Source organism: Camelina sativa, chromosome 14 (genome assembly GCF_030686135.1).
Source record: "Camelina sativa cultivar CO46 ecotype springtype chromosome 14, ASM3068613v1".
NCBI lineage: Eukaryota > Viridiplantae > Streptophyta > Magnoliopsida > Brassicales > Brassicaceae > Camelina > Camelina sativa.
This window is the reverse complement of record NC_141893.1, coordinates 12,898,074-12,921,101: the sequence shown is the minus strand read 5'-3', so window position 1 is coordinate 12,921,101 and position 23,028 is coordinate 12,898,074. Positions and strand designations below refer to the sequence as shown.

The window sequence follows — 23,028 nt, the reverse complement described above, 5'->3', positions numbered from 1 at the left end:
TTTGTATGGTATTAAACAGTCTCCTAGGCAGTGGAATCTGAGATTTGATGAATTCATGAGGGGAATAGGCTATAGCAAGAGTGCCTATGATAGCTGTGTTTATTGGAGAAAACTAGAGAATGGTTTATACGTATATTTGTTATTATACATAGATGACATGTTGATTGCATCAGTAAGCAAGTCTCATGTTCAAGAGTTAAAGAAGTTGCTAAGTCAGGAATTTGAGATGAAAGACTTAGGGGATGCGAAGAAGTTTTGGGTATGGAGATCATAAGGGATCGAGTTGTAGGGACTTTGGTTTTGTCTCAGGAAGGTTATGTGAAAAAGGTATTAAAGACTTTTCATATGGATCAAGCTAAATCAGTAGCTACACCAATGGGAGCTCATTTCAAACTAAGAGCGCCTACTGATGAGGAATATGAAGAACAGTCGAGTAAGATGAAGGTGATTCCATATGCTAACATTGTTGGTAGTATTATGTATGGGATGATAGGCACTCTGCCGGACCTGGCATATCATGTTGGAGTTATAAGCAGGTACATGGGTAAACCTCTTAAGAGTCATTGGGAGGCGGCTAAGTGGGTCTTGAGGTACATAAGAGGATCAGAGAAAAGAAGCTTATGTTACAAAATACAAGATGATTTCGTGCAGCGAGGGTACTGTGACTCGGATCATGCTGGTGATAGTGGTACCAGGAGATCTACCACTGGTTATGTTTTCACGGTAGGAGGGAACACCATCAGTTGGAAGTCAAGACTGCAGAAAGTGGTGTCTCTCTCGTCAACAGAGGCTGAGTATATGGCCTTAACAGAAGCGGTGAAAGAGGCCCTTTGGCTTAAAGGGTTAGCAGCTGAACTTGGCTTCTCTCAAAGTTTTGTAGAGGTACACTCTGATTCTCAAAGTGCAATCTCATTGGCAAAGAACTCGGTTCATCATGAGAGGACCAAGCATATCGATATTTGGTTGCATTTTATCAGAGATATCATTGCTGAAGGTAAGGTAAAGGTGGTTAAAATTGCTAGTGAATGCAATCCAGCTGATATCTTTACTAAGGTACTTCTGGTGGATAAATTGGATGGAGCACTGGAGATGCTCCGGGTTACAAGTTTGTAAGTATCAAGTTTTTTTACTGAGTGGTTGAACTCAGGGTGGAGCGGTTGAGTTCTAAGACTGAGTGGTGAAGCTCGGGGTTTGAGGTGTTTGCACTTTGAGGGATTGAGTGGTTAAATTCAAGTTCCGGAGGAAGGTAATCCAAGACTAGACAAGGTTGAAGCTAAGTAGAAGAATCAGATTCAAGATGGAGAATTGAAGTGTTATGACTCAGATTCAACTACATGAATGCTTAAGTGTGGTAAATACTCTCGGTGTATGAGAGGGTTTGGCTCAAGCTCAAGTTTGCACGTGTGAGCGTCACGTGTGACTGGTACGGTTGGTAGTTGTTACGAACGGCCGTGGGTAGAATTGTCTTTTATCTTTTACTCGAAGTTCTTATCTTCTCTTAAGCTGGATCAGAAGTCAGTTAGATCTTGATCAGAGGGAGATTAGAGAGAGAGAGAGTAATCAAGAGAGAAGAAAGATAAGAGAGAGCTTTGTAAACTGTATTGACCGTTGTTCTAGTGGATTACCGAAGAGGTTTCCTCCGGCGAGACGTAGCGTTTCCAACATGGAAGCGTGAACTCGTTAAATCTCGTGTCGTCTCTTTTCTTCTTTGATTCTCGAGTTTATCAGTTTAATCTTTTTATTCCGCATTCGATTCGAGTTTGTTATTGGTCAGTTTGATCGGGTTTTACAACATTCCTGTTACAAAGATTGAAGTAGCATTGATGATGCTGCAGTGGTAGCGGCTATCAACAAGCCTCAAGAGTGGTCACAATACTGTTATATTCTACGGGACATCCATAGTATCTTGAGTGGATTTCATTATTGGGAGTGTCATCAAGTGACAACTTCCGCAAACAAGGAAGCTTCGGATATAGCAAAGAGCGTCACACAAGATAGTAGGTTTCAGTCTTATTTAGCACTTGGAGGGCCATCTTGACTTCATGATCAAGTGCGGGCGGAGGAATAATGCTCTGTTTCACTTAGTTTTTTTAGTCTTGCTCTTTTTGCTTCGGATTGTTTTGTTTCAGACTCTTTGATTCTATATGATGATTAAAAAAAAACCATTTACTTTCTAAGCCAATGGCTAGCTTCAAGAGTCGATTGCAAGCCTGACAATCTTTGAACGCGATGTGGTAGACTCTCGATCCTCTTCCCATCGTGAAGCTATATAATATATTCTCTCTGTTTTATAATATAAGATGTTTTAGAGATTTTTTTTGTTTCATAATATAAAACGTTTTCAACTTTCTAGACAATTTTTAGATTAATTTCATATTTTCTTTTTATTTATATTATGCAATTTTATTTATAATTAATTAAATTTTTTCAAAATAAATATTTTTTATTATGCGTATTTTTAGTTAAAACAACTTATGTTTTAAAAGGGGTATTAGTTTATAGGATTTAATTCTCTTGTGCCCCTATCCCAAAAATCATTTTCTCGTTTCTCCCTCCTATAATAACTAATTTATTTATTTTTCTTTTTAATGGAAAAATTGGTGAATGACCATAAAATTTGTAGAAATTTTGATAATTACCAACCCAACCAAGAACCATTCAGATTATTCACTAAAATTGGATCTAAATTTTTATCTTTTAATTTTTTTCTTTCCCGATCTATTTCTCCTTCTTTCTTCTCCGGTGAACCAAAAAATTTTTGAACGATATCTTGTTGGATCTTCTCCGATCAAACATCTCATCTATTTTCTCAGCATCTTAATCAAATCTGATCTATTTTTTCAGTTTCTTCTCTCTTTCAAAGGTAAGCCTCTAAAATCTCATATGAAATTAGAGTTTGTAAACTATGATTTCAATTCAAAATTAGATTAAAAAAATCTGTTTCTTTTGTTCATCCCAGGTATATCGATGCCACCCAAAATGAGAAATTGTATAACTTCAAAGAAAAGGAGAATGAACAATCCAGAAAAACCTCCTCATTTGCCCGACTCAACCGCTCCCCCTCCAGCAGCCTCAATCGTTTCTCCTCCAGCAGCCTCAATCGCTTCTCCTCTTCCTGAAACAATCACATCTCCTCCGCCAGTAGCAATGGGTGAAGCAACTCCGCCTCATTTACCATCAGAAATCTCTCCTCCTCGGCCAACGTCAAACGAAGAACAGCTTAATCCTCCATGGCTACCACAGGTAAATAGAATGAAATTTGGTCAGTAGGATTGGAATAGGGACCTTTGTGTTTTTGTACAAATAAGATTGCTTGTACAACTACGGGTACAACTATTCATTACAGTTGTCTTTGTGGATTTGCAGGATAATGATGAGGATACTCAACCAATACATCCAGAGTTTTACTTAGAGCAAAGCAATTATACAAAGTGTTGTAAGTTATCATCAAGGTCCGAGGAGAACAAAACCATAGTTGAGTTAGAGAAAATCCTTGGGGAAGATCAGAAACAAGAGAAGAGGTTGATGAAGCTTCAGCAGAAACTGGAGAAGATGGTGGTGAGATGGTTGGTGAAGCTTCAGCAGATGCAGTAGCAGGAAATGAGGAGGTGACTGGTGAAGAAGATGAAGCAGAAACTAGAGAAGAGGCTGATGCTATAAGCGATGACTGGACGTTGCAGATTTGTATTAAGAAGATGAAGAGAACAAGCCAACCTTCAAAATACTTGAAGAGTCCGTATACAAAGGGAAAGAGGGGAAAGAAGAAAGTATGAACCTGAAAGTGAATCATAGTTCTGTGTGCTTTTTTTGTAATGGATTTGGTTGGTACTTGTTTTGTAATGGATTTGGTTGGATTGTATTTGGATGTTTTTGGTTTGGATTGTATGTCGATGTTTTTGGTACTGAGATTTTTAGGTACAACTGGAATATTTTGGGTACAACTGAAATATTTTTGGTACAACTGAGACCGTTTTATAAAATAGATTATTGAAATTTATTTAAAACGTGAAATGTAATAAAAATAAATTGTGTAAAAAATGGGTTAAAAATAAATTGTATAAAAAATGGATTAAAAATAAATTGTGTAAAAATGGATTAAAATGAATTTGATGTGGATGAAAATGAATCTCAGTAAACTCATTTACCACATGTCTTTAAAAAAATTATTTTAAAATGAATCTCATTTAACACATGTTTTGAAAATAATAAAATTTTGCCAAATTTTTCATGTAATTGTACTTCAAACTTATAGTTGTACAAGCATAAACATAGTTGTATTTTACTACTTTTACCTTATTACGAGTTGTACCATACAATAAATTAAATTTTTATAGTTGTAATTTTCACATTAGTTAATTATAATACATTTTATACAGTTTCATAAGATAATATGTCTAAAATAACTGATTTACATGTTTTGACATAATTACTTGGATGAAAATAGCAAAGTGACCATCAAAGCATTAAGAATATTTGCTCTATGTAGGACAATCAAAGTGACCATAAAATTTACATGGTCAAAGTGACCATAATAGTTGTTCTCTTTGTATTCACTAACATGAAAATAGTTGGATTTAGTTGAATTTTAAAATTTAGTACTTATAAAGTTCAAAGTTATATTTAGTTGTACTTTAGTTGTACTACGAATATAAAAATTGTTAGAGTTTTAAATTAAATGTAGGTGTACCCTAGTTGTAAATGTTACAGTCAGTTGTACTGTAACTGCAGAAACCAGTCTTTGAACAAAAAAAGAGAACAATCGAGACTTACAACCAAAAACTGTTACGAACATCAAAGTGATCTAGAAATTAATCACGGAAAACATCATACAAGCTTCGAGTAGTAGTTTTTCTCTTTTTTCTTCCATGTTCTCCTAGGGAAGGAATCCTTCTCGTATGTGGTCTGCAACTTTACCAGTTTCTGCAATTTTACCAGTTTCTGCAACTTCACCAGCTTCACAAGCTTCACCAACTCCATTTTGTTCACACCCTTGATGTTGTTCGTCATCTTTATCCAGCTCCACATGCATTACATCAAATTCAGTTTGATTCCATTCTAGATAACATAAAAGATCATCATCACAGATATATATTGTTTTTTTAGGATTCACTGAAACTGGAATGTAGCTAAACTTCATCTTCGTCCCTGCAGCTACCATCATCTTCTTGCATATCTTATCAACCAATGCAGAATAAGTAACCTGCTGAATAGGTGCTTTCATCAAAAGAGCATGTCTTGAAATCCATTGTACTTCATCTTCATTGTTTAAATAATTTCTCCCATAATCAAAATGAATGAATGTGCGAAGATTATTATTCACTACTCCCTGCAAATAGAATGCAAACTAACAATAGAATAGTTTTCGTTTTCTTTCAGTTGTATCAGTTAATATCTGTTGTACCTACATCTGCAAAAACGAGAAAACCTAATCCAATTTCTATGTAGCTTGATTCAACCACTAGGTCCATAATTTAAAAACGTACTCTGACTCTAATAGACTTGAACAAATGAGAATTAACAAGATTAACAAACAAAAAAACGAATTTATAACAAATCTAAGAATGTCCCCAAATTAGAACACATTGCAAATCTAACACATCAACACTACCTACACCATAAACAAGTTTCAAATACGTTAAAATTGAACAAAAATAGTTGAATAGACCAAGAAATTACCTCAAACGAGCTTCAATGGTGGAAAAAATTTCTTTCGTGGATCGTACGGGTGGTTGGTTTTGAGTGGGGAAAGAGATGAATTGTGATTGGTTGTTTTTTCTGTTTTTTAAAAAATATATTCAATATATCTACTTTATTTAAATAATGCAAAAGAAGACAAAAAGCAAAACTGAGATTAAGAATTATTGAAAAAGTAGAGAGGTATGTAGAATTAAGGTGAATAATGTAGAAAAAAATTTTTGGGATAGGGGTACAAGAGAATTAAATCCTTAGTTTATATGCATCATCCTTGTAACCAAGCGAGTTAGTTTGATTCGATCATGTGGAATGAATTGGTGCATGCAACTCCATGTGAAAATGAAATTACTAACGTACAGGAATACCAACTTTTATTTCTTATTCAATAATTTAGTAACAATACTAGTACAAAAAGTCGGACCATACATTATATTATAAATGCAACTTATCATGAATATGATTTGATGATTACGGTACACACACAAAAAAAATTAACGGCAACGATAAAAGGCAGGCATGTGCACTCGTAGGGTCTTTCAACAAGGATACGTGCAGTAACACCTTAATGTTCCTGGTTTGTCTGTAGGTCTCTCACCATGACGGCAGTCACCATGGCCTTTATACAACTGCGCACACCTAGCGTCACATTTTGTGAATGAACATGTGTTATTTTTATTAAAAGAACGCCTGACACATGATTTTCCTTCAACTCATGTTCCTGTATATATTTCAAACAGAAATCTCAGTTTCTGTATATACAATTTATAAAAGATAATTAACCAAAATTTTCAAAATATATTTGGAGATTGATTTCTAAATCTAAGACAAAACAGTTAATTAGTTTTTGGATCTGACATCAATCTGAAATAAAAATAACTAAACTATAATGGGCTTCTATGATGAAAATTAATTCTGAAATCAGTTTTAAATATAATATAGTTTGATTGATATGTTACGGAAACATAATGGTATTGATTAATCAAATTCATTGTAAATACAATGAATTTTATTATATCAACAAATCTAAAAAAAAATACAAACCTAACACAAGAAGGGAAAAGATAAGTAGTACAGTTAACGAGACTTGAGATGGTTTGTTCATTTTACAAGATATATAAATGAATTGATGTTTTTTTTTTGTTTTTTTTAAGTAGAAAACATAAAGGTGTATATATATATATGTAAAATTACATGTATTCCATATTTAAACATACCTAAATTAAGCTATTGGATTCCGATTTAAATGGATTGGTTACACGCAAATCTGAAAAATGTAATATATATATAGGAGAAAACCGCAAAATAGATTTCTAAACAAAGATATGTATTTATAATATAAAAATGAAGTGAATTAGTTTTAAAATTTAATATAACTTATATATCATTTGGTTATGGAATTTAATAGAGGTTGAGTTATCTGTGTTCATTTCGATTCAGATTTGGTCTTTGTTAATATTTATTTAAGATCTCTTAAATTATAATGATATTCAAATTATAAGATTTTTGAATTAGTTTTTTGCATCAGAATGATTTTAGATATAATCCAACAAAATTCATATATGTAGAACTTGTTCGTTTGGTTGCTGCACGCAGATGCAATTGCGGCCGCTGAATCAAAACAATGTTTATAATATTAGCTGCATGTTGCATGTTGCATGTACATGTGGTAGCCAAACAAACAAAAGCACTTGCAGTTTCTGCGGCGATAAAACGAAGAGCCTCGTAGTGTGTATGTTTACTATGAAACTGAAACCAGCTGTGAAGTCAATGAAGGTAGTTATTTATAGTTTCTAAGTTTTGATTAATTAATTTCTAACAAATATGTTACTTAGTAAGAGTGTAACTACAATTTCAAAAAGTATGTTAAAATGTACATTTCTCTATATTTTTAGGGACTGCCTAAAGGTTACGTTTGATCGTGACTCGTGAGATAAAATACACTTTTGTGATATGGTTAAAAACAGTCATGTGATGGCTGCATCTGACGGCCCACGTGTCGGTCGTAGTCACTCTCTCTTCACTTTCGTCCCCAATTAGGCTGTTAATATGGAAACATCTTCCCATGCCTTTGGACATTTGTGAATGATATACATAGATTTGGCCATTTGGGTACTCTTTTTTTTTTTTTTCCAATTAGATTTAATCTACTCCTAGGAGCAAACCATATTCTCTAGGAAAACGAGCAATGTGATTAAAGAAAACAATGATGAGAAACTGAAGACCCCGAGTTTACCATTTTATACTTTTGATGGAACATCGATTTCATTATACAGCCAGGAGAAAAACTTATGTGGTCTTCGTATCCCTCCTAGCACTACAATGTATTTTCTGCTATTTAACTTTGGTTTAGGCTCCTTATTAATTCACTGACTGAACCATCATTCATAAGTGTTACTTTTATTTTTACTGTCGTTGGATAAGTTTAATAATTAACTTTTTTTTTTCTTATCTGAATCCTGCATACTGTATAACCTTTAGTTTTGCCCATTCCATAAGACACGGACAATGTAACTATTTGGCTCCCAAAATTTCTGACCATAACTAGCACTGCCTTCCACTTCCAATACTTAATTAAAGTTCATGTTCTTGTTGCACAAGAAAATATGTTCACGTTCTCTATTGTTTGTTTGATTTGATCATTTGAGTGCATGAGAATTTTAAGGGTTGTTCATGAAAGGGTGTACAAATGGTCAAAGACGAAGTTATGTATTGTATTATGAATTTGACGAAGTTTCAATAATTACCATTTAGTAGTGATAATCTCACGGATCGAGCCTAGGATATTTTATTTACAGGTCCCATTTAATGACTCATCATCCTTATCTATATCTCTGTCACCTTCCACGTTGCACTTTGCTACTTTCCACACTCTCATCACTCCTTTGCTTTTGTCCTAAAATTAAATTTTATAATTTTCTAATTTTTTTAATTTGGAATCTTCACGTCTTATTATATAAAGAAAACAATTTTAATACTACATATATGAAAAAAAAAAATCAAGATATTTTGATAAGGTGTCTATAAAAGTCATATACGCACCACCAAAAGTGTTTCACTGTCTAGTGTCTACAAAATCATTGAAGAGCACAAAAAAAAAAAGAAAAAAAAAAAAGAGAAAAGATGGTTCTGCTAGAGAAGCTTTGGGATGATGTGGTGGCTGGACCTCAGCCTGACCGTGGCCTTGGCCGCCTCCGTAATAAGATCACCACCCAACCCATTAATATCAAAGGTAACTTATCGTAGTATATGCATACAAACACTTGTATCTCAAAACCTAAAGTTAGTAAAAATATTAATTAGTGTGTTTTTGTGGATATTGGGAGAAATAGGAGAAGGGAGTAGTAAGGTGATGCATAGGTCGTTGACTATGCCTGCGGCAGTGAGCCCCGGAACTCCGACGACTCCGACCACTCCAATAACGCCACGTAAGGATAACGTGTGGAGGAGCGTCTTTAATCCCGGAAGCAACCTCGCCACTAGAGCCATCGGCTCCAACATCTTCGATAAACCCACGCATCCAAATTCTCCATCTGTCTATGACTGGTAACTACGATTTTTTCATCTTAATTTCATATAGTAAGCTGTAAGTATATGATTATAACCTAAGTTTTAGACTACTTGAGAGTTGAGATGTTTTAGTAATAGAGAGGCAAGTCATTTGATCTGCTTTAACTTTTAAGATTTTTGACTTATGAAGCAAAGAATCGGATGATTCGGTTAGGTGGAATCAGTCCGGCTATTGTTTTTTGTTTTTTTTTAACATATTACGAGATATTTTGGTATGTGTCAGCGTTGATAACGAAGCTCAAAGGAAGGAACACGTGGCACTGTGTTTAGTGGGCGCGTGGATTAAATGAAAAAAAAAATTATTCTGTTTTACCAAATCAATCAGCAACCTTCGTTTTTGTGCATATGGTATAATATTATCAACTCTTACATAACTCGTAACCAAAGTTTTTTTGAGTGCTAATAACATTCATAGCCGTTGACTTAACTGTTTGGGATTGCTGATCGGAGGGTTCAAGTCAGATCAGGAGTTGATTGGCTTCACTAAGTGATCGCACGTGTGGTTTTCGCAGGTTGTACAGCGGTGAGTCAAGGAGTCAGCACCGTTAGGGGTTGGTCTGGATGGAGTGTGTGTGACATGCGGGTGAGGTGATGTAAATACGGTGACCAGATCTTCCGCCACTTGTCTGTTTACTTACTTTTTTTAACCTTTAAGTTATTTGTTGTGTACTTTATGAGAGAGTTGGTAGGGTTTACTTTTTCTTAGTGTACATAAAACTGTCTTCTGCCTACACAATGCGTGTTAGCTTTCTGTTTTTGGGATGTGTTTGCAAGTTTCTTTTTTTGACTTGTGTAGTTGCAAGTGGCGCTTGGATCTTTCACTGTCTCGTTGGATTTTGTCGGTGGTGATGCTGTGGCTTTAATGTTAAATAAATAAGCGTAATTTTGTTACTATTGCCTCGGTTCACGGAGTACCATTCGCGTTTCTTTATCTTATGAATAGAAATGTCTAAGATGGTTTAAACTTTACAAAATTTGCCTCACCGGCGTAACGCTTACTATGAGTGGGAGATTTCGTAGTATCTATAGTGAGCCAAATGCTTCTCAGGTTAGCACCTTTTTGAGGTTTCCTTGTCCAAAGATGGTACCATAATTTAAGCCACGTTGTTTGTGGGAACGGTTATTTTGTTCTAACGAAAACCATGGTCATCTAACAACCAATCAGCTTCTTTTTTATATATAACCTACTAAGGCGATGCTAATAACACAATATCAAAAGTCTTCTAACAAAACAGATGGAGTTACAAGTTGACTTCGCGTGTTCGACCAATAGAGGTCCTTGTTTCTAATAAATACTAGCTATGTAAATTAGAAAGAGTAACGATGTAACATATCACGATGACCACGATTTAGTTTAATTAGCACTGCAAATCAGTGGTTTATGATTTTGTCCCGATTATAAAATAAGTTGTCTTTTGATTTAGTGTTCTCGTTAAGTGGTTTGAGCCATGGTTTGGATCAAATTGAACTACATGGTTGAGAATATTGGAGATGGATGTGCTCGTTGAAACTCAGGCGCTATTATTATGTTTGATGGGATTTTAATCTCTCTAGCTTCTTTTGATTCAAATCTAATTTAAAAACCCCGGTTTATTCTCACTATCCTTTTTTTTTAATATTATTAAAATTTCATTCTATTCTTTTTATATTATATTATAAATTTAAATTTAAAAAAATAACTAATATAATAAACATTCTCTAGCCTCTATTAGCCTTGGGTATATTATCTGAACCCAAATCTCGAATCTGAATTCGACCCACAGTAGATGATTCAGTTCGGGTTCGGATTTTATGTAAAACTCAATCGGTTCAGTACTTCTGAGGTTCGGATACCCAATATTACCCGAACCCAAAATAAATTCCAAACTAATCCGAATTAAATGTAAAAATGCATCTAGGGGGAATTGAACCCAGTACCTTTGGACATTTAAAGGTGCATATTAAACCATTTTTCCATCTTAGTTTCTTTGTCCTAATGTGAAACGTTAAATATTTATATATATACATGTGTTCTGAAATTTATAAAATGATAAGAAAAAAAGATTTTTTTTTTGTTCATGATTTTTTTGAGTTCGGGTATACCCAAATAACCCGAACCCGAACGGGTAATATCCGAATCCGACCCAAAAGTACAAAAACCCGAACGGGTTCTATATGCCTAAACCCGAAAATCCGAATCCGAATGCCCAGGACTAGCCTCTATCATTAACCCGAAAAAAGCGAGATTTGTATAAAAAGTTGGGTATTGCAGATATGGGACAACTAGAACCATTAGATACAACTATATAGTAAACTACTGATACAAAAATTTGGTGCAACTGAGACAAATGAGTACAACTATATTTATGGACTGCAGTTGATTAAGTCATACGCTTTTTTTACGGTGGATACTATTCAAGTATCGGAAAAAGTATACAATGGATTTCAAGAGAAGATAAGGTAGTGTATTCTTTTCTTATGAAGACATCATTACTTATGTATTATATGTTAAGTTGGTTGAGAAGATATACAGTAAAATAAGGGTAGGTGAGCCTATGGAAAATCTGAGAGTTAGTTACTTTTCCATTTTCATTCCCGAACTATAAGGGAATACCAAATTATATTTTTGATTGCTTTCATTATGGTAATTTTAGAAATTATAGTGTTTGTGTTTGTATTTGTCTGTGAAATTTATCTGTTATGTTTAATACAACTAAGTTTTAACAGGTATAACTCTAGTTAATTTCATTGTGGTATTTGTACAAATTTGAGTTGTTTTGTCTTCGTACAACTAAATACAACTCGTACAACTATATTATATTGCCTTACTTAATTTGCAGAATTTTATTAAATTAGAAAACTTAGAACCAAACTATAAAAACTTAGTCATTTAAGATTACATTGTATATAACAACAAAATTTTAACATATAGATCTACTTCACATGTAAAAAACAAATCTAAATCATAGAAATCCAAATTCTTACATAAACAACCTTAATCTTTTAAAGTTACTTTGTATATAACAACCACAAATTATGAAACTCAAGAAATAATGGTGGTTTCAAACATTTAAATACAAGATAACATAGTAAATGTATTCTAATTACGTAATGTCATAAATACAACTAATTTTTTTTGATTTAGTGTAAAGAACAACTAATTTTTGTGGTTTTTAGAAAAAAAACAACTATGTTCATTTTTGTACAACTGTGTACAACTGAACAACTATATGACTTTTTGCTGGGAAAAAAACAAATTAATTTTACACATGTCAGTTCTTTGACGGCGCCATATGTCACAATGTGGTCTTTTGACGGTACAAAATACATAGTTGTACTTAGATTTACTCAGTTGTACCAAAATAATTTTCAAATGAGATAACTATTTCTTCGAAGACATAGTTGCACTTAGATTTACTCAGTTGTCCCAAAATACGTCATTCGTTAAATAATCCACGAACATAGTTGTGCCTAAAAATATCATTTGCACCTAAATACCAGTTGCTTAAACACAAAAGACAAATATCCAAATTCATATCCGAGTTTTAAAATACACAAACAAAGATCATTTTTTTCCCAGTCGTGAAAGGAGATAGTGATGAACTTTGACGGACGGAACATCCTCTTCTCTCTCAGAGCTTCCTGTTCTCCTTTACCTTCACCAGCTGCCTCACCTTGTCCTTCTTTCTTTTCTTGTTTCTTCTTCCATCTCAACCACAAATTCTCCTTCTCCTCCTTCATTTTCTATTACATTTCCTATTCCATCTCCTATCTGAACCTCAGATTCTCTTTATTTTTATATTCCATTTTTAATAGCGGGTGAGCTTTCAGTACCTATTGCATTAGATCCTCCTCTGGTTTTAGCCATTTGGATAGGTACCTGCAACAACAAATTAATATCAAACTTTGAAAAGCTGTCTCATTATCTACATAAACTCACACAATCTCATTATCGAAAGCAACAAGAGATAAAAACTTACACAATCCAAACACAAAAACAAACTCAAACTCATACAATCCGAACATAAACACAAACTCAAACTCACACAATCTCACAAACTCAATCCGAACACAAACTGAATCCAAACACAAACTCACATAATCTCGTTATCTATCTACATAATTCTAAGAAATATAAAGCGTCTTTAATATATTTCACGAAATTCTTTCAAAAACACATTTACCAAACTCAAAACTCACAAAATTCAAATCTTTTTTCACATAATTCAGAGAACTAAACCACACAACTAGTCGAAATTAGGGATCAAAAGAAAGAAACAAAAAGAATGGATTACGATAACTGGTAGCTGAGAGGAAACGGATGGCGAATTTTGATTTCTCATGGTGGAATTCTCAAAAGAGAAGAAGAAAGGAGATTGAGAGAAACAGACGAGAGAAAAGAGAAGAATAAGAAAAAGAGTTTCGAGAGAAGAGAGAAGAAAAGAAGATGAAATGAGATCGATCCTCCTCTGTATCCGCCGACTCGAGTCGGAAAAGAAGAAGACAAGACAAAAAAAAAAATTAGAATTTGTTTTAGATCGAAAAATTGGGGAATTAAGATCCAAAATTGATATGGATATCCGAAACTAATATGGATCTAGATCCAAAATAAGGTTGGGTCTGTAAATATGTCAAAAATCCTAAATTTATTAGTCTTTTACTAATTATTTAAATAAAAGTAAATATTTAAATATATTTTTTTTATAAAGGGGGCAAAATAGAATGAAAATAGAAATATAGGGGCAGAGAGATTAAAGGGAAGGTATTGGTTTAGGATTTAGAAAGAATTTTAATGACTTTATGTTCTTGCTGATTGTTAGAATCATAGAAAATTGAAAGTTAAAAATGAAGGTTTCTAGGAGATTGTTTAGAAAGTTTTTTAAAATCTTGATGATTTGTTTTTTCTAATCTTGTAAAATCTTTCTATTTGATGAAAGAGTTTTCATGACTTTTGTTATGAAGGAAATGATATAAAATCCTAAACCAATAACATAAAATTTGAATTCATTAACAATCCAAGATTCTTTTGTTTTACTTGAATAACATAAAACTTTTAATGATTTTATAAAACTCTTAATCCAATAACATTAGATTTATCAAGATTTTAGATAACTTTTTACAAATCCACAACCAATAACACCAAATTTTTAAAGAGTTTTTAAAAGTCTTGATTGAATAACAACATATTTTACCTAACTTTTAAAGTCATTAAAATTCTTTCTAAATCCTAAACCAATACCTCCCCCTAAAATCCTGTTTGATGTAGGCATTCCAACGGCTCTTCATGACCAAACTCAAAAATAGACACAGATATAGGGGCCGTTAGCCATGATTTTTTTTTTTTTTTTTTTTTTTGTTATAACTAACATTTTGTTTTACTAGTAAAGCAAATTTTCAACAATTCACATTAAAATAATAAAAAATTCCAGTTTATCACAAGATTTACTAAGGACGATTCTCATAAATATCACTAAAATATTTTTTTGAAAATTTCACTTTAGTTTTATTTTCCAAAGATACAAAAAATTGAGTTTAAAATTTTATATTCAAAACTAAACCCTAAATTCTAAACACTAAACCTTACCCCTAAAAACTTTACTCTAAATCTAAATTTGTTAATCCAAACTTAGAAAAATAAATTTTACATACTTGAAATTTAATTTATTGTGTTTGTGGTATTTAAAAAAAAACGTTTTGTGGTATTTCTAAAAAAAAATTGAAATGTGGTGTTTTGAGGAATTTTTATTTATTAATCCGTATTTTTTGTAATTAATATATTGGCAAGGATTTTGAAGAAAATAGATAGACCAATATTTGAACCATTTTTTTCTTTTCATTTTTATTAGTCGACAACAATGTTTTTTTTTCATTTAAATTCTAAAACGATTGACAAGAAAAACATTACAAAATAACTTGAAAACGCAAACACAAATAGGTTTTTATTAAAAATAAAAATAAAATAAAATCTCCTGATCGCGCCTGTTTCTGAATTTGCATTTAGTTTTTTTTTTTTAATATTGCGTGAGAACTGATGATTGTGCAAATTGTAGCCGCCATTTCCATTGATGAAGAATAATGCTGATAAGCATAGACGAGATGTTGGATTTGAAGTAGGTGCTTGGGTTTTCTTGAAACTAAAACCATATCGACAACAGTCTATCACCAAACATGCTTGTCAGAAGCTAGTGGCCAAATATTTTCGATCTTATGAGGTTATGGAGATGATTGGGAAGGCGGCTTACATACTAAAGTTACCAGATGACTCAAAAATGCATCCAGTATATCATGTATCTCAGATTAAGAAGGTTTTGGAAGCGCATCATCAAATTATTCCTCTGCCAGATCTTTTTACTGAATCTGAGGAGCTGTCAATTGAAATGGAGGAAGTACTTAACTCCCATTACAGTGATAAGGGTGTGATGGAGGCATTAGTTCGAACGAAAGGTTTGCCTGATCATGAGAACACTTGGGAGGTGGTCAGAGAATTGCAGAAGCAGTTTCCTACTCTAGTGTTTGAGGACAAACTTCATTTTGAATAGGGATATTGATAAGCCTCATCAGGTGTATGTAAGAAGGAATTATAAAGGAAGAGCAATACATGTGGAGCAGGAGAGAAACACTTGCAAATAAAATAGTTCATTGGTTTATATATTTTGTAAAAAGAATAGTTCTCATTATGTTGTTTGTGAGGAAACAAATGTCGCATTTGACTACTGTGAGAGACGGTTATGATCTAGTTGCGTCTACAACTTTTTGTTTTATTTTTTAAAAAACAACACAAAAATGAGTTTAAAGCTTTTATATTCAAAATTAAATCATAAATCCTAAACACTAAACCCTACCCCTAAAATCTATACCAATCTAAATTTGTCAATCCAAATTTATAAAAATAAATTCTATATACTTCAAATTTAATTTATTGTGTTTGTTGTATTTCTGAGAAAAAAATTTGTGAATTTTTGGAAAAAGTCTTAAAATTGATATTTTTGAAGAAAAAAATAATAAAATGTGGTATTTTGAGTGATTCCTCTTTTATTAATTATCTGTATATTTTGTTTTTTTTATTAATATATTGGCAAGGATTTTGAAAAAAAAATAGATAGACCAATATCTGAATAGTTTTTTTTCTTTTCATTTAAATTCTAAAAAGATTGACAAAAAATCTATATATACATTTTTGGAGACATTTATAAAATAAATCCTCAAGTTGGCACTTATTTACAGACATACCATTAACATTAAATAATTAATTTAATAAATAAATTAACTCTACTTATATTTGATTTTTTTATAGAAACTAATTATTTTAAAAGGTAGCAAACATAATTGTAAATATATACATATTTTATTTCTTTATTTTATAAGAAGGTGAGTGAAGAGGTATTGTTCTTTAAAATTTTAAAAAACTGATTTGATAAAAAGTAACTTTTAGCCTCACATACTATATTTTACTTTCATGGATTTCGTATGATGAGTTTTTGCGGATTAAAAATCTTTGAACATGTTGCGTGATCCGCCTAGCATGGCGGGTTTGGACTACAAAATCAACACTAAAACTATTAGGTTATTTCATATACTATAGATTTGTAGTCATAGTTTGAAAATTTAACTTATAAATTATTTAGTATATGAACTATAAAATATTACACATACTATAACACATTCTTAATATTTTTTTAAAAAAATTGTATACACATAAAATATACACTAACATATTATATAGACATATACCTCTGTTTAATTATAGAAAACAAAACTAAGTGTTTTGAAATTTTATATTCTATCTAATAACAAATTTAATGTAATTAGGTTATAAATTGTATAAAACGTAAAAAGAAGAAAAAATATTCTAAACAAAATTATAAACTAAATAAAACAAAATTTAATTAATTGGGAATTTGAAAGCTAAATAAATTAAAAATATAATTTAAATACATTAATTTATAATTTTGAAAACCTAGTATATATATAAAATAGCTTAAAACACAAACACAATTAGTTTTTTTTATTAAAAATAAAAATAATATCAACTCTCCTCATCGCGTCTGTTTCTGAATTCGCGTTTAACATTGCGTGAGAATTGATGATGGTGCAAATTGTAGCCGCCATTTCCAGGAATCGTGATTAGCTTATATCTTCGTTTCCGCCTTTTATCCTAAAAAAAATAAAAACAGATTCAACAAAATCCAAACTTGAAAGCAATTTAGGTGTCCGATTGAAAAAAAAAACCCATCTCTATCGATCATGGATGTGTCGAAAGTTGTGAGCTTTTCTCGGAACTTCGCCGTCTTGGTCAAAGTCGAAGGACCTGTAAGCAAGCCCCCCCTTAATCTCTCTCTGTTACCCAGTTCGTATTTTCAGATTCTATCCATCAAATTTAATCTAATTGTTCATACTTGGTGTCGATGTTAAGGACCCAAAGGGATTGAAGATGAGGAAGCATGCTTTTCATCAATACCAGTTAAGCATAAAAATGAAATCTTTTTTGTCATTTGATTCTGTAGTTTTGTTTTCTCTCTTGGGAACTTTAATATGACTTGAATTTTTGGTTTTGTTTTTGGAAGTTCTGGTAATACAACACTTTCAGCTTCTGGGATCTTGTTTCCAAGACGAAACTTGAGCGGTGAGGTTGCGGCAAAGCTTATGGTTGAAGCTGGTCAGGACATGGCCCTGGTTTTGACTGTTGCTTCTGTTGTAGAACCATTCTTAACATTAGGCCACAGAACAACTAGCATCTCTCAGGTCATTATATATATATATATATATATATATATATATATATATATATGCTTATCGATGTTACATGTTTTTGCTTGATGTGCTACTTCAATCTCTATGTCTTTATTTTTTATTTTTCCGGTAAAGGACCCGGTGAAGTTTATTCCAGGTGCTCGGATTGAGATTATGGTGGAGGTATACTGATATTGTTTTTGAATAGTTTATGTTGAATGTTGAGTTTTTTGGAGTTTTCCGGGTATGATTTAGATGCTTACTCTTTTCAGGGTCAGCTAAATTCAGAGAAGGAAGCTCCTTTTTGGGTTCCTGCGCAACTCCTTTCGCTGGTATGGATGAAAGTACTCTTTTTTTTTTTACCTTGCTATTAGTGATTTCTTTGGTGATTCCCTGTGAGGATATTATGTGTTTTTTTAACTTTCTTTCATGCATGCATCCAATAGCAGTTGAGATTGTATGGAAATGTTGTAGCTCCCTCTTTTTGTTTTTCTGTTCTGATGCTACTAATATGTTACAAGGTTGATGTTCCTGTATCTTCCGCTGCACTTCAATCGCTTATTGAAGCTTGTTCTGGTTCAAAAGATTCCGGATGGGATGTTGGTTGGTCTTTGGTTTCTGCTGCTAATGGTTCCCAGCCTTCAATCAAAGTAAGTCAAATGGAAACCAGTAATGCTCTTTTATGGCTCATTGCAAGGGAACCATTTTGATTGTTTGAACTTCTACCTGTAATTGCTTGAGTACATGATTCGTGTTTGCATTTCCCTTCTTTGAATTGAAAAGAGCTCTATCTACTTCTGGAATTCAGTTTTCTATCAATTTTCCAGATTGGACATTACAGCAAGCCCTTGATGCAACTTGATGAACCACTCGATGCTAAGTTCATGGCCAAGTCTGCCACTCGAATGGCTCTTCTAGGAGTCCCCTTAAGTTTACTGGTAAATATTTCCCTGAATTTCCTCCCCTTTTCCTCGGATTTGTAGTTCATCCTAATGTTACTGTACCTTATACTTTATCTCTAACCATAGTTTACTATGCGTCGTGATGCAAATATTTGTGAATCAGGGTCAGCCAAACATGAGTTTTGCTTCATCGAGTAGCAAGGGTGATACACTTGTAGCACTAGGATCTCCATTTGGAATCCTTTCACCTGTTAACTTTTTTAACAGGTAGATAATGGCTACGCTAGCATTGCTCTATTATAATTGATTAGAGGTCGTCAAGTTTTCCATTCTCTTGATAGTGTCAGCATTTAACTCCAGGAGTCTAAACTGGTTTGAAACAGCGTATCAACTGGCTCCATTGCGAATAGCTATCCTTCTGGATCCCTAAACACGTCACTGATGATAGCTGATGTTCGATGTCTCCCTGGTATGTACCATTATCAGTAGTTCTTTTATAGCTCTAACTGTTTCTTCTTAAGAGCTAATATTTGTTCCGTTCCGGTTCATTTCTTTCAGGAATGGAAGGGGCTCCGGTGTTTGATACGAATGGGCACTTACTTGGCATTTTGATTAGACCACTAAGGCAAAAGAATAGTGGCGTTGAAATTCAGGTTTGTCAACGCCAACCTCATTTCCTGTATGGTCATTGAAGTTTTATTGTAATGTTTCATGCAAAACTGTAGCCTTCGGTAGCAGCTGGTGGTTCCGTGGGGAGCAATCACAACTGCTTGCAGCCACTTGCTACTTGAGGAACCATCTGAAGAAGTAAAAGCAAGTCAGTGGGGGATTGAAGTACCAAATATTAAACCAGATTCTAGTATTCCTGCACAAGTGGCTATTGAGAAGGCGATGGAATCAATTTGTCTTATTACGGTCAATGATGGTGTATGGGCATCCGGAGTTCTTCTTAATGAACATGGTCTCATACTAACAAATGCTCACCTGCTTGAGCCGTGGAGATATGGGAAAGGTGGTGTATATGGTGAAGGGAACGACACTGGTTTAAAACCCTATGTCTTAGGAGCTGAGGAGTTTTCTTCCACGAGAAGTAGATTTTGGGAACAGAAGAGTCAAACATTGCCACGGAAAGCTCCCGCAGATCTTTATTCGTCTGTTGGAGAAAACATCAGGGAATACAAACACAACTTGCTTCAGACTGGGCATGGAGACATACGTGTACGGTTGTGTCACCAAGATTCTTGGACTTGGTGTCCTGCAAACGTGGTCTATATTTGCAAGTCACAGTTAGATGTTGCCTTACTGCAGCTAGAATATGTCCCTGGAAAGCTCCAACCGATTGCTGCCAATTTTTCTTCTCCTCCTTTGGGTACAACGGCACATGTTGTTGGACATGGACTCTTTGGACCAAGATGTGGTAAAGACTTTATTAATCGAACATTACCTTGTTGAATCTGATTTTTGATCAATTCTTGCTTATGTTGTGCTTCCGTAATTTTGCATAGATTTCTTTGCACACCCTGAATCTACATTCTCTTGTGCGTTACATGTGCTAAGTTTCCTTAAATGGAATAAAGAAAAGATCCTCTCTGTTCTTCCGTGATAGTTTGTGTTATCTAACATTTCGTTTTGTTATTAGGGCTTTCTCCGTCCATATGTTCTGGAGTTGTAGCAAAGGTAGTTCATGCAAAGATGAGATTGACGCAATCCATTTCGCAAGAGGTCACGGAGTTCCCCGCTATGCTTGAAACAACAGCTGCTGTGCATCCTGGTGGTAGTGGTGGTGCTGTTCTCAATTCAAGTGGTCATATGGTTGGACTTGTTACCAGGTAAAAGACAATCTTTCTCAAATAAAATTTGATATGAGATGGGTTATTAGAAACGGACAGAACTGATACAGCAATGAAGTCTTCTCTAATCAGGAATGGTAGTTGATTGTTCACTGGTTTGCTTACTACAAGATTTTTATGGTAGATGCTATATACTGGTCTCTAAGGTAGTCTCTTGTTCCAAAGATAAAGCGTCTTTTTTTTTTTTTAATATATATTATGCAGCAACGCAAGACATGGAGCCGGGAAAGTTATACCGCATCTCAACTTCAGCATCCCATGCGCAGTCTTGGCACCAATTTTCAAGTTTGCAGAAGGTTTGTCTAATCTTGTTGGTTTATTTTGCTTATGGAAGGAGAATGGAAAGTATGTAGTTGTGTCAAAAAGTGTTTGCTTATTGTTGTTCCATCTAAAAACAGATATGCAAAACATGGAGATCCTTCAAACACTTGATCAACCAAACGAAGAACTATCATCCGTTTGGGCTTTGATGCCATCACTATCACCCAAGACTGAGCAGTCTCTTCCCAATCTGCCTAAGTTACTCAAAGATGGTAATAACAAACAAAAGAAAGGATCTCAGTTTGCAAAGTTCATTGCAGAGACCCAAGACATGTTTGTAAAGCCGGCCAAACTTTCCCGCGACGTTATCCCTAGCAAGTTATGACAAGATTGGCTTCTTTGCAGAGTCTGTGCCTTCATTTCCCCCTTTTGTTGGAGTGACAACTTTAACTTTTGTATAGACAGATATTACAATGTGTTGCTACTGTTTCTGGATTCATCCGCTTGTAAAATATGTAAAAATATGGTCGCAACTGTTTTATCAGTCTTCAAACTGTGATTCTGCTTCTGCTCCTCATATGTTTATAGCATAATAATATACTACATATGAGCTTGTGTGCGCCGTCTAGAAAATTGCATGTAGTATGTAGATTATCGATAACAATCACCGAGGAGGAACATGAAAAAAAATATTACTAGAAAATTGCATATATTCTCTTTCCAGAACTACATATCCCATGTGAAACATACCATCTCTTTGATAACCATTAGCCAATCATCTTCCACTGATAGTGTCTCTCTGTGGTCTAAGACCACAATTTTCATACTCCATCTCGTGGTTGCAAGCCCTACCTAACACAAAGAGGCGGTACCATATCCAACCTTGATTCAGCCACTAATAATGAACTATATCAACAAACTTTCCACTAAACACACCTTGTTTTCATAAGGCTAATTACGTATATCTTTTGTGGTCACAAAGTTGTCAGAATTCATGCATCAACATTGATTAGCTGGCCATGAAGTGAATCCTTCCGCACAATTAATGTAGTTGTCTTCTTTGCTCGTGATAGCATATTATCCTTTTATGTGTTCTCAGTTCTCCAATTCTCATATTTGAATGGAAACAAAGATAGTATATAGTATATACATCCGTTGGAGTTTATGTGGTGTGTCTCGGTAAAAATCATATGTATCACTAAGAAAGAAAAATATGTAGACTGAATTTAATGGGTAACCAAATTGAGCCAGGGGCAAATGTCAGTAAACCGAACCAGCCTTAACCAAGGATATAACTCTAATAGATCTTAATTTAACGTTGATAGTAAGGTCTTTTAACACAGAACTTCATATATCATACAAGGTACCGATCTTCAACATAAGCAGAGTGTTGATCGATAAATTACTATCACTACATATGAACTAATTTAATCGGTAATCTCTCTCTAGACTTCTTCTATCTCTCCTTGACATTAGCATCAATGATATATTGTGACAACACTAAATACCACATACCTTTTCTTTTGATAATTAGAACCACATAACTTTGTTAATTTAAACCCAGCTTTCCATTAAAAGCTAAAACATACTATTACTACAGTTGGTTATAATTACTTCATTAGAGATTAAGTAGAATCTATCTATCAACTTGTTACTATGTTTAGATGTTGAAGTTGAAAAATAGCCATACTAATATGTTGCTTTTTATAAGTATATCTATTTGACCATTATACGCATTTTGCTTCTTTTTTTTATAAAGATATTGCGTTGTTTGAATATACATTTTTGGGAACTTTGTGTTTTTTTTTTTTAAACTACATACAAAAAGAGTTTCCTCCCTTTTTAAAATAAAAATAATAATAATTTCCTCCTTTGTTTATTTTATAACCATCTAAAACTATGAACAATATATGTATAACATCATTCCTTTGTTTGTCCTGTATTCGCAAGTTCTTGGACAGAAACAAAACGAAACATTCTTTTTCTTATTTTTGGTATAATAACTGAATATGCTTACTTTAATATTTTGATTGTGATGCAAAAGA

General features: G+C 33.5%; 4 protein-coding genes and 1 pseudogene across 11 annotated transcripts; 4 read left to right on the top strand and 1 right to left on the bottom strand.

Moving 5' to 3' along the window:
• The first annotated feature begins 2,671 nt into the window (after positions 1 to 2,671).
• Positions 2,672 to 4,004, top strand: LOC104741441 (uncharacterized). Its single transcript, XM_019235964.2, has 3 exons — positions 2,672 to 2,863; positions 2,960 to 3,243; positions 3,367 to 4,004. Exons 2-3 carry the CDS (start codon positions 2,968 to 2,970, stop codon positions 3,592 to 3,594), a joined length of 504 nt encoding a protein of 167 aa, XP_019091509.1. The 5' UTR covers positions 2,672 to 2,863; positions 2,960 to 2,967; the 3' UTR covers positions 3,595 to 4,004.
• A 2,050-nt stretch (positions 4,005 to 6,054) lies between these two features.
• Positions 6,055 to 6,796, bottom strand: LOC109128862 (defensin-like protein 153; annotated as a pseudogene). Its single transcript, XR_015579406.1, has 2 exons — positions 6,736 to 6,796; positions 6,055 to 6,412 (listed from the first exon to the last, which is right to left on the bottom strand). The product of XR_015579406.1 is annotated as a defensin-like protein 153 (transcript).
• Positions 6,797 to 8,584: 1,788 nt separating this feature from the next.
• On the top strand, positions 8,585 to 10,155 carry LOC104743583 (dormancy-associated protein 1-like). 4 transcript variants are annotated; one of them, XR_015580108.1, is made up of 4 exons: positions 8,675 to 8,923; positions 9,024 to 9,237; positions 9,485 to 9,609; positions 9,774 to 10,155. XR_015580108.1 is itself a non-coding variant. In XM_019235260.2 (3 exons), exons 1-3 carry the CDS (start codon positions 8,815 to 8,817, stop codon positions 9,808 to 9,810), a joined length of 360 nt encoding a protein of 119 aa, XP_019090805.2. In that variant the 5' UTR covers positions 8,585 to 8,814; the 3' UTR covers positions 9,811 to 10,155. The 4 variants fall into 4 exon arrangements, 2 of the variants coding, with proteins under 2 accessions (XP_019090805.2, XP_087340720.1); XR_015580107.1 differs by having other exon boundaries at positions 8,736 to 8,923; positions 9,018 to 9,237; XM_019235260.2 differs by lacking the exon at positions 9,485 to 9,609 and having other exon boundaries at positions 8,585 to 8,923.
• A 5,150-nt stretch (positions 10,156 to 15,305) lies between these two features.
• On the top strand, positions 15,306 to 15,779 carry LOC147928119 (uncharacterized). The gene has a single exon (XM_087486024.1). The coding sequence runs from the start codon at positions 15,306 to 15,308 to the stop codon at positions 15,777 to 15,779; it is 474 nt and encodes a 157-aa protein (XP_087342150.1).
• Positions 15,780 to 17,231: 1,452 nt separating this feature from the next.
• LOC104741440 (glyoxysomal processing protease, glyoxysomal) lies at positions 17,232 to 21,560 on the top strand. 4 transcript variants are annotated; one of them, XR_015580017.1, is made up of 14 exons: positions 17,232 to 17,550; positions 17,654 to 17,700; positions 17,805 to 17,982; positions 18,106 to 18,153; positions 18,243 to 18,302; positions 18,492 to 18,620; positions 18,798 to 18,908; positions 19,036 to 19,139; positions 19,256 to 19,341; positions 19,431 to 19,525; positions 19,598 to 20,289; positions 20,512 to 20,701; positions 20,927 to 21,018; positions 21,121 to 21,560. XR_015580017.1 is itself a non-coding variant. In XM_010462317.3 (14 exons), exons 1-14 carry the CDS (start codon positions 17,485 to 17,487, stop codon positions 21,366 to 21,368), a joined length of 2,133 nt encoding a protein of 710 aa, XP_010460619.1. In that variant the 5' UTR covers positions 17,232 to 17,484; the 3' UTR covers positions 21,369 to 21,560. The 4 variants fall into 4 exon arrangements, 3 of the variants coding, with proteins under 3 accessions (XP_010460619.1, XP_087340538.1, XP_087340539.1); XM_010462317.3 differs by having other exon boundaries at positions 19,611 to 20,289; XM_087484412.1 differs by lacking the exons at positions 17,232 to 17,550; positions 17,654 to 17,700; positions 17,805 to 17,982; ... (2 more) ...; positions 18,492 to 18,620; positions 18,798 to 18,908 and having other exon boundaries at positions 19,233 to 19,341; positions 19,611 to 20,289.
• The last annotated feature ends 1,468 nt before the right edge of the window (positions 21,561 to 23,028 follow it).

Excerpts from the sequence above, each read along its gene's own strand:
- LOC104741441 (XM_019235964.2), top strand. The coding sequence starts at position 2,968 with ATGCCACCCAAAATGAGAAATTGTATAACTTCAAAGAAAAGGAGAATG. Across the intron at positions 3,244-3,366 it reads ATCCTCCATGGCTACCACAG|GATAATGATGAGGATACTCA; the intron begins GTAAATAGAATG and ends GTGGATTTGCAG.
- LOC104743583 (XM_087484594.1), top strand. The coding sequence starts at position 8,815 with ATGGTTCTGCTAGAGAAGCTTTGGGATGATGTGGTGGCTGGACCTCAG. Across the intron at positions 8,924-9,017 it reads CCAACCCATTAATATCAAAG|AAATAGGAGAAGGGAGTAGT; the intron begins GTAACTTATCGT and ends GGATATTGGGAG. Across the intron at positions 9,238-9,773 it reads TCTCCATCTGTCTATGACTG|GTTGTACAGCGGTGAGTCAA; the intron begins GTAACTACGATT and ends TGGTTTTCGCAG.
- LOC147928119 (XM_087486024.1), top strand. The coding sequence starts at position 15,306 with ATGAAGAATAATGCTGATAAGCATAGACGAGATGTTGGATTTGAAGTA.
- LOC104741440 (XM_010462317.3), top strand. The coding sequence starts at position 17,485 with ATGGATGTGTCGAAAGTTGTGAGCTTTTCTCGGAACTTCGCCGTCTTG. Across the intron at positions 19,526-19,610 it reads ATAGTGGCGTTGAAATTCAG|CTGGTGGTTCCGTGGGGAGC; the intron begins GTTTGTCAACGC and ends CTTCGGTAGCAG. Across the intron at positions 21,019-21,120 it reads AATTTTCAAGTTTGCAGAAG|ATATGCAAAACATGGAGATC; the intron begins GTTTGTCTAATC and ends ATCTAAAAACAG.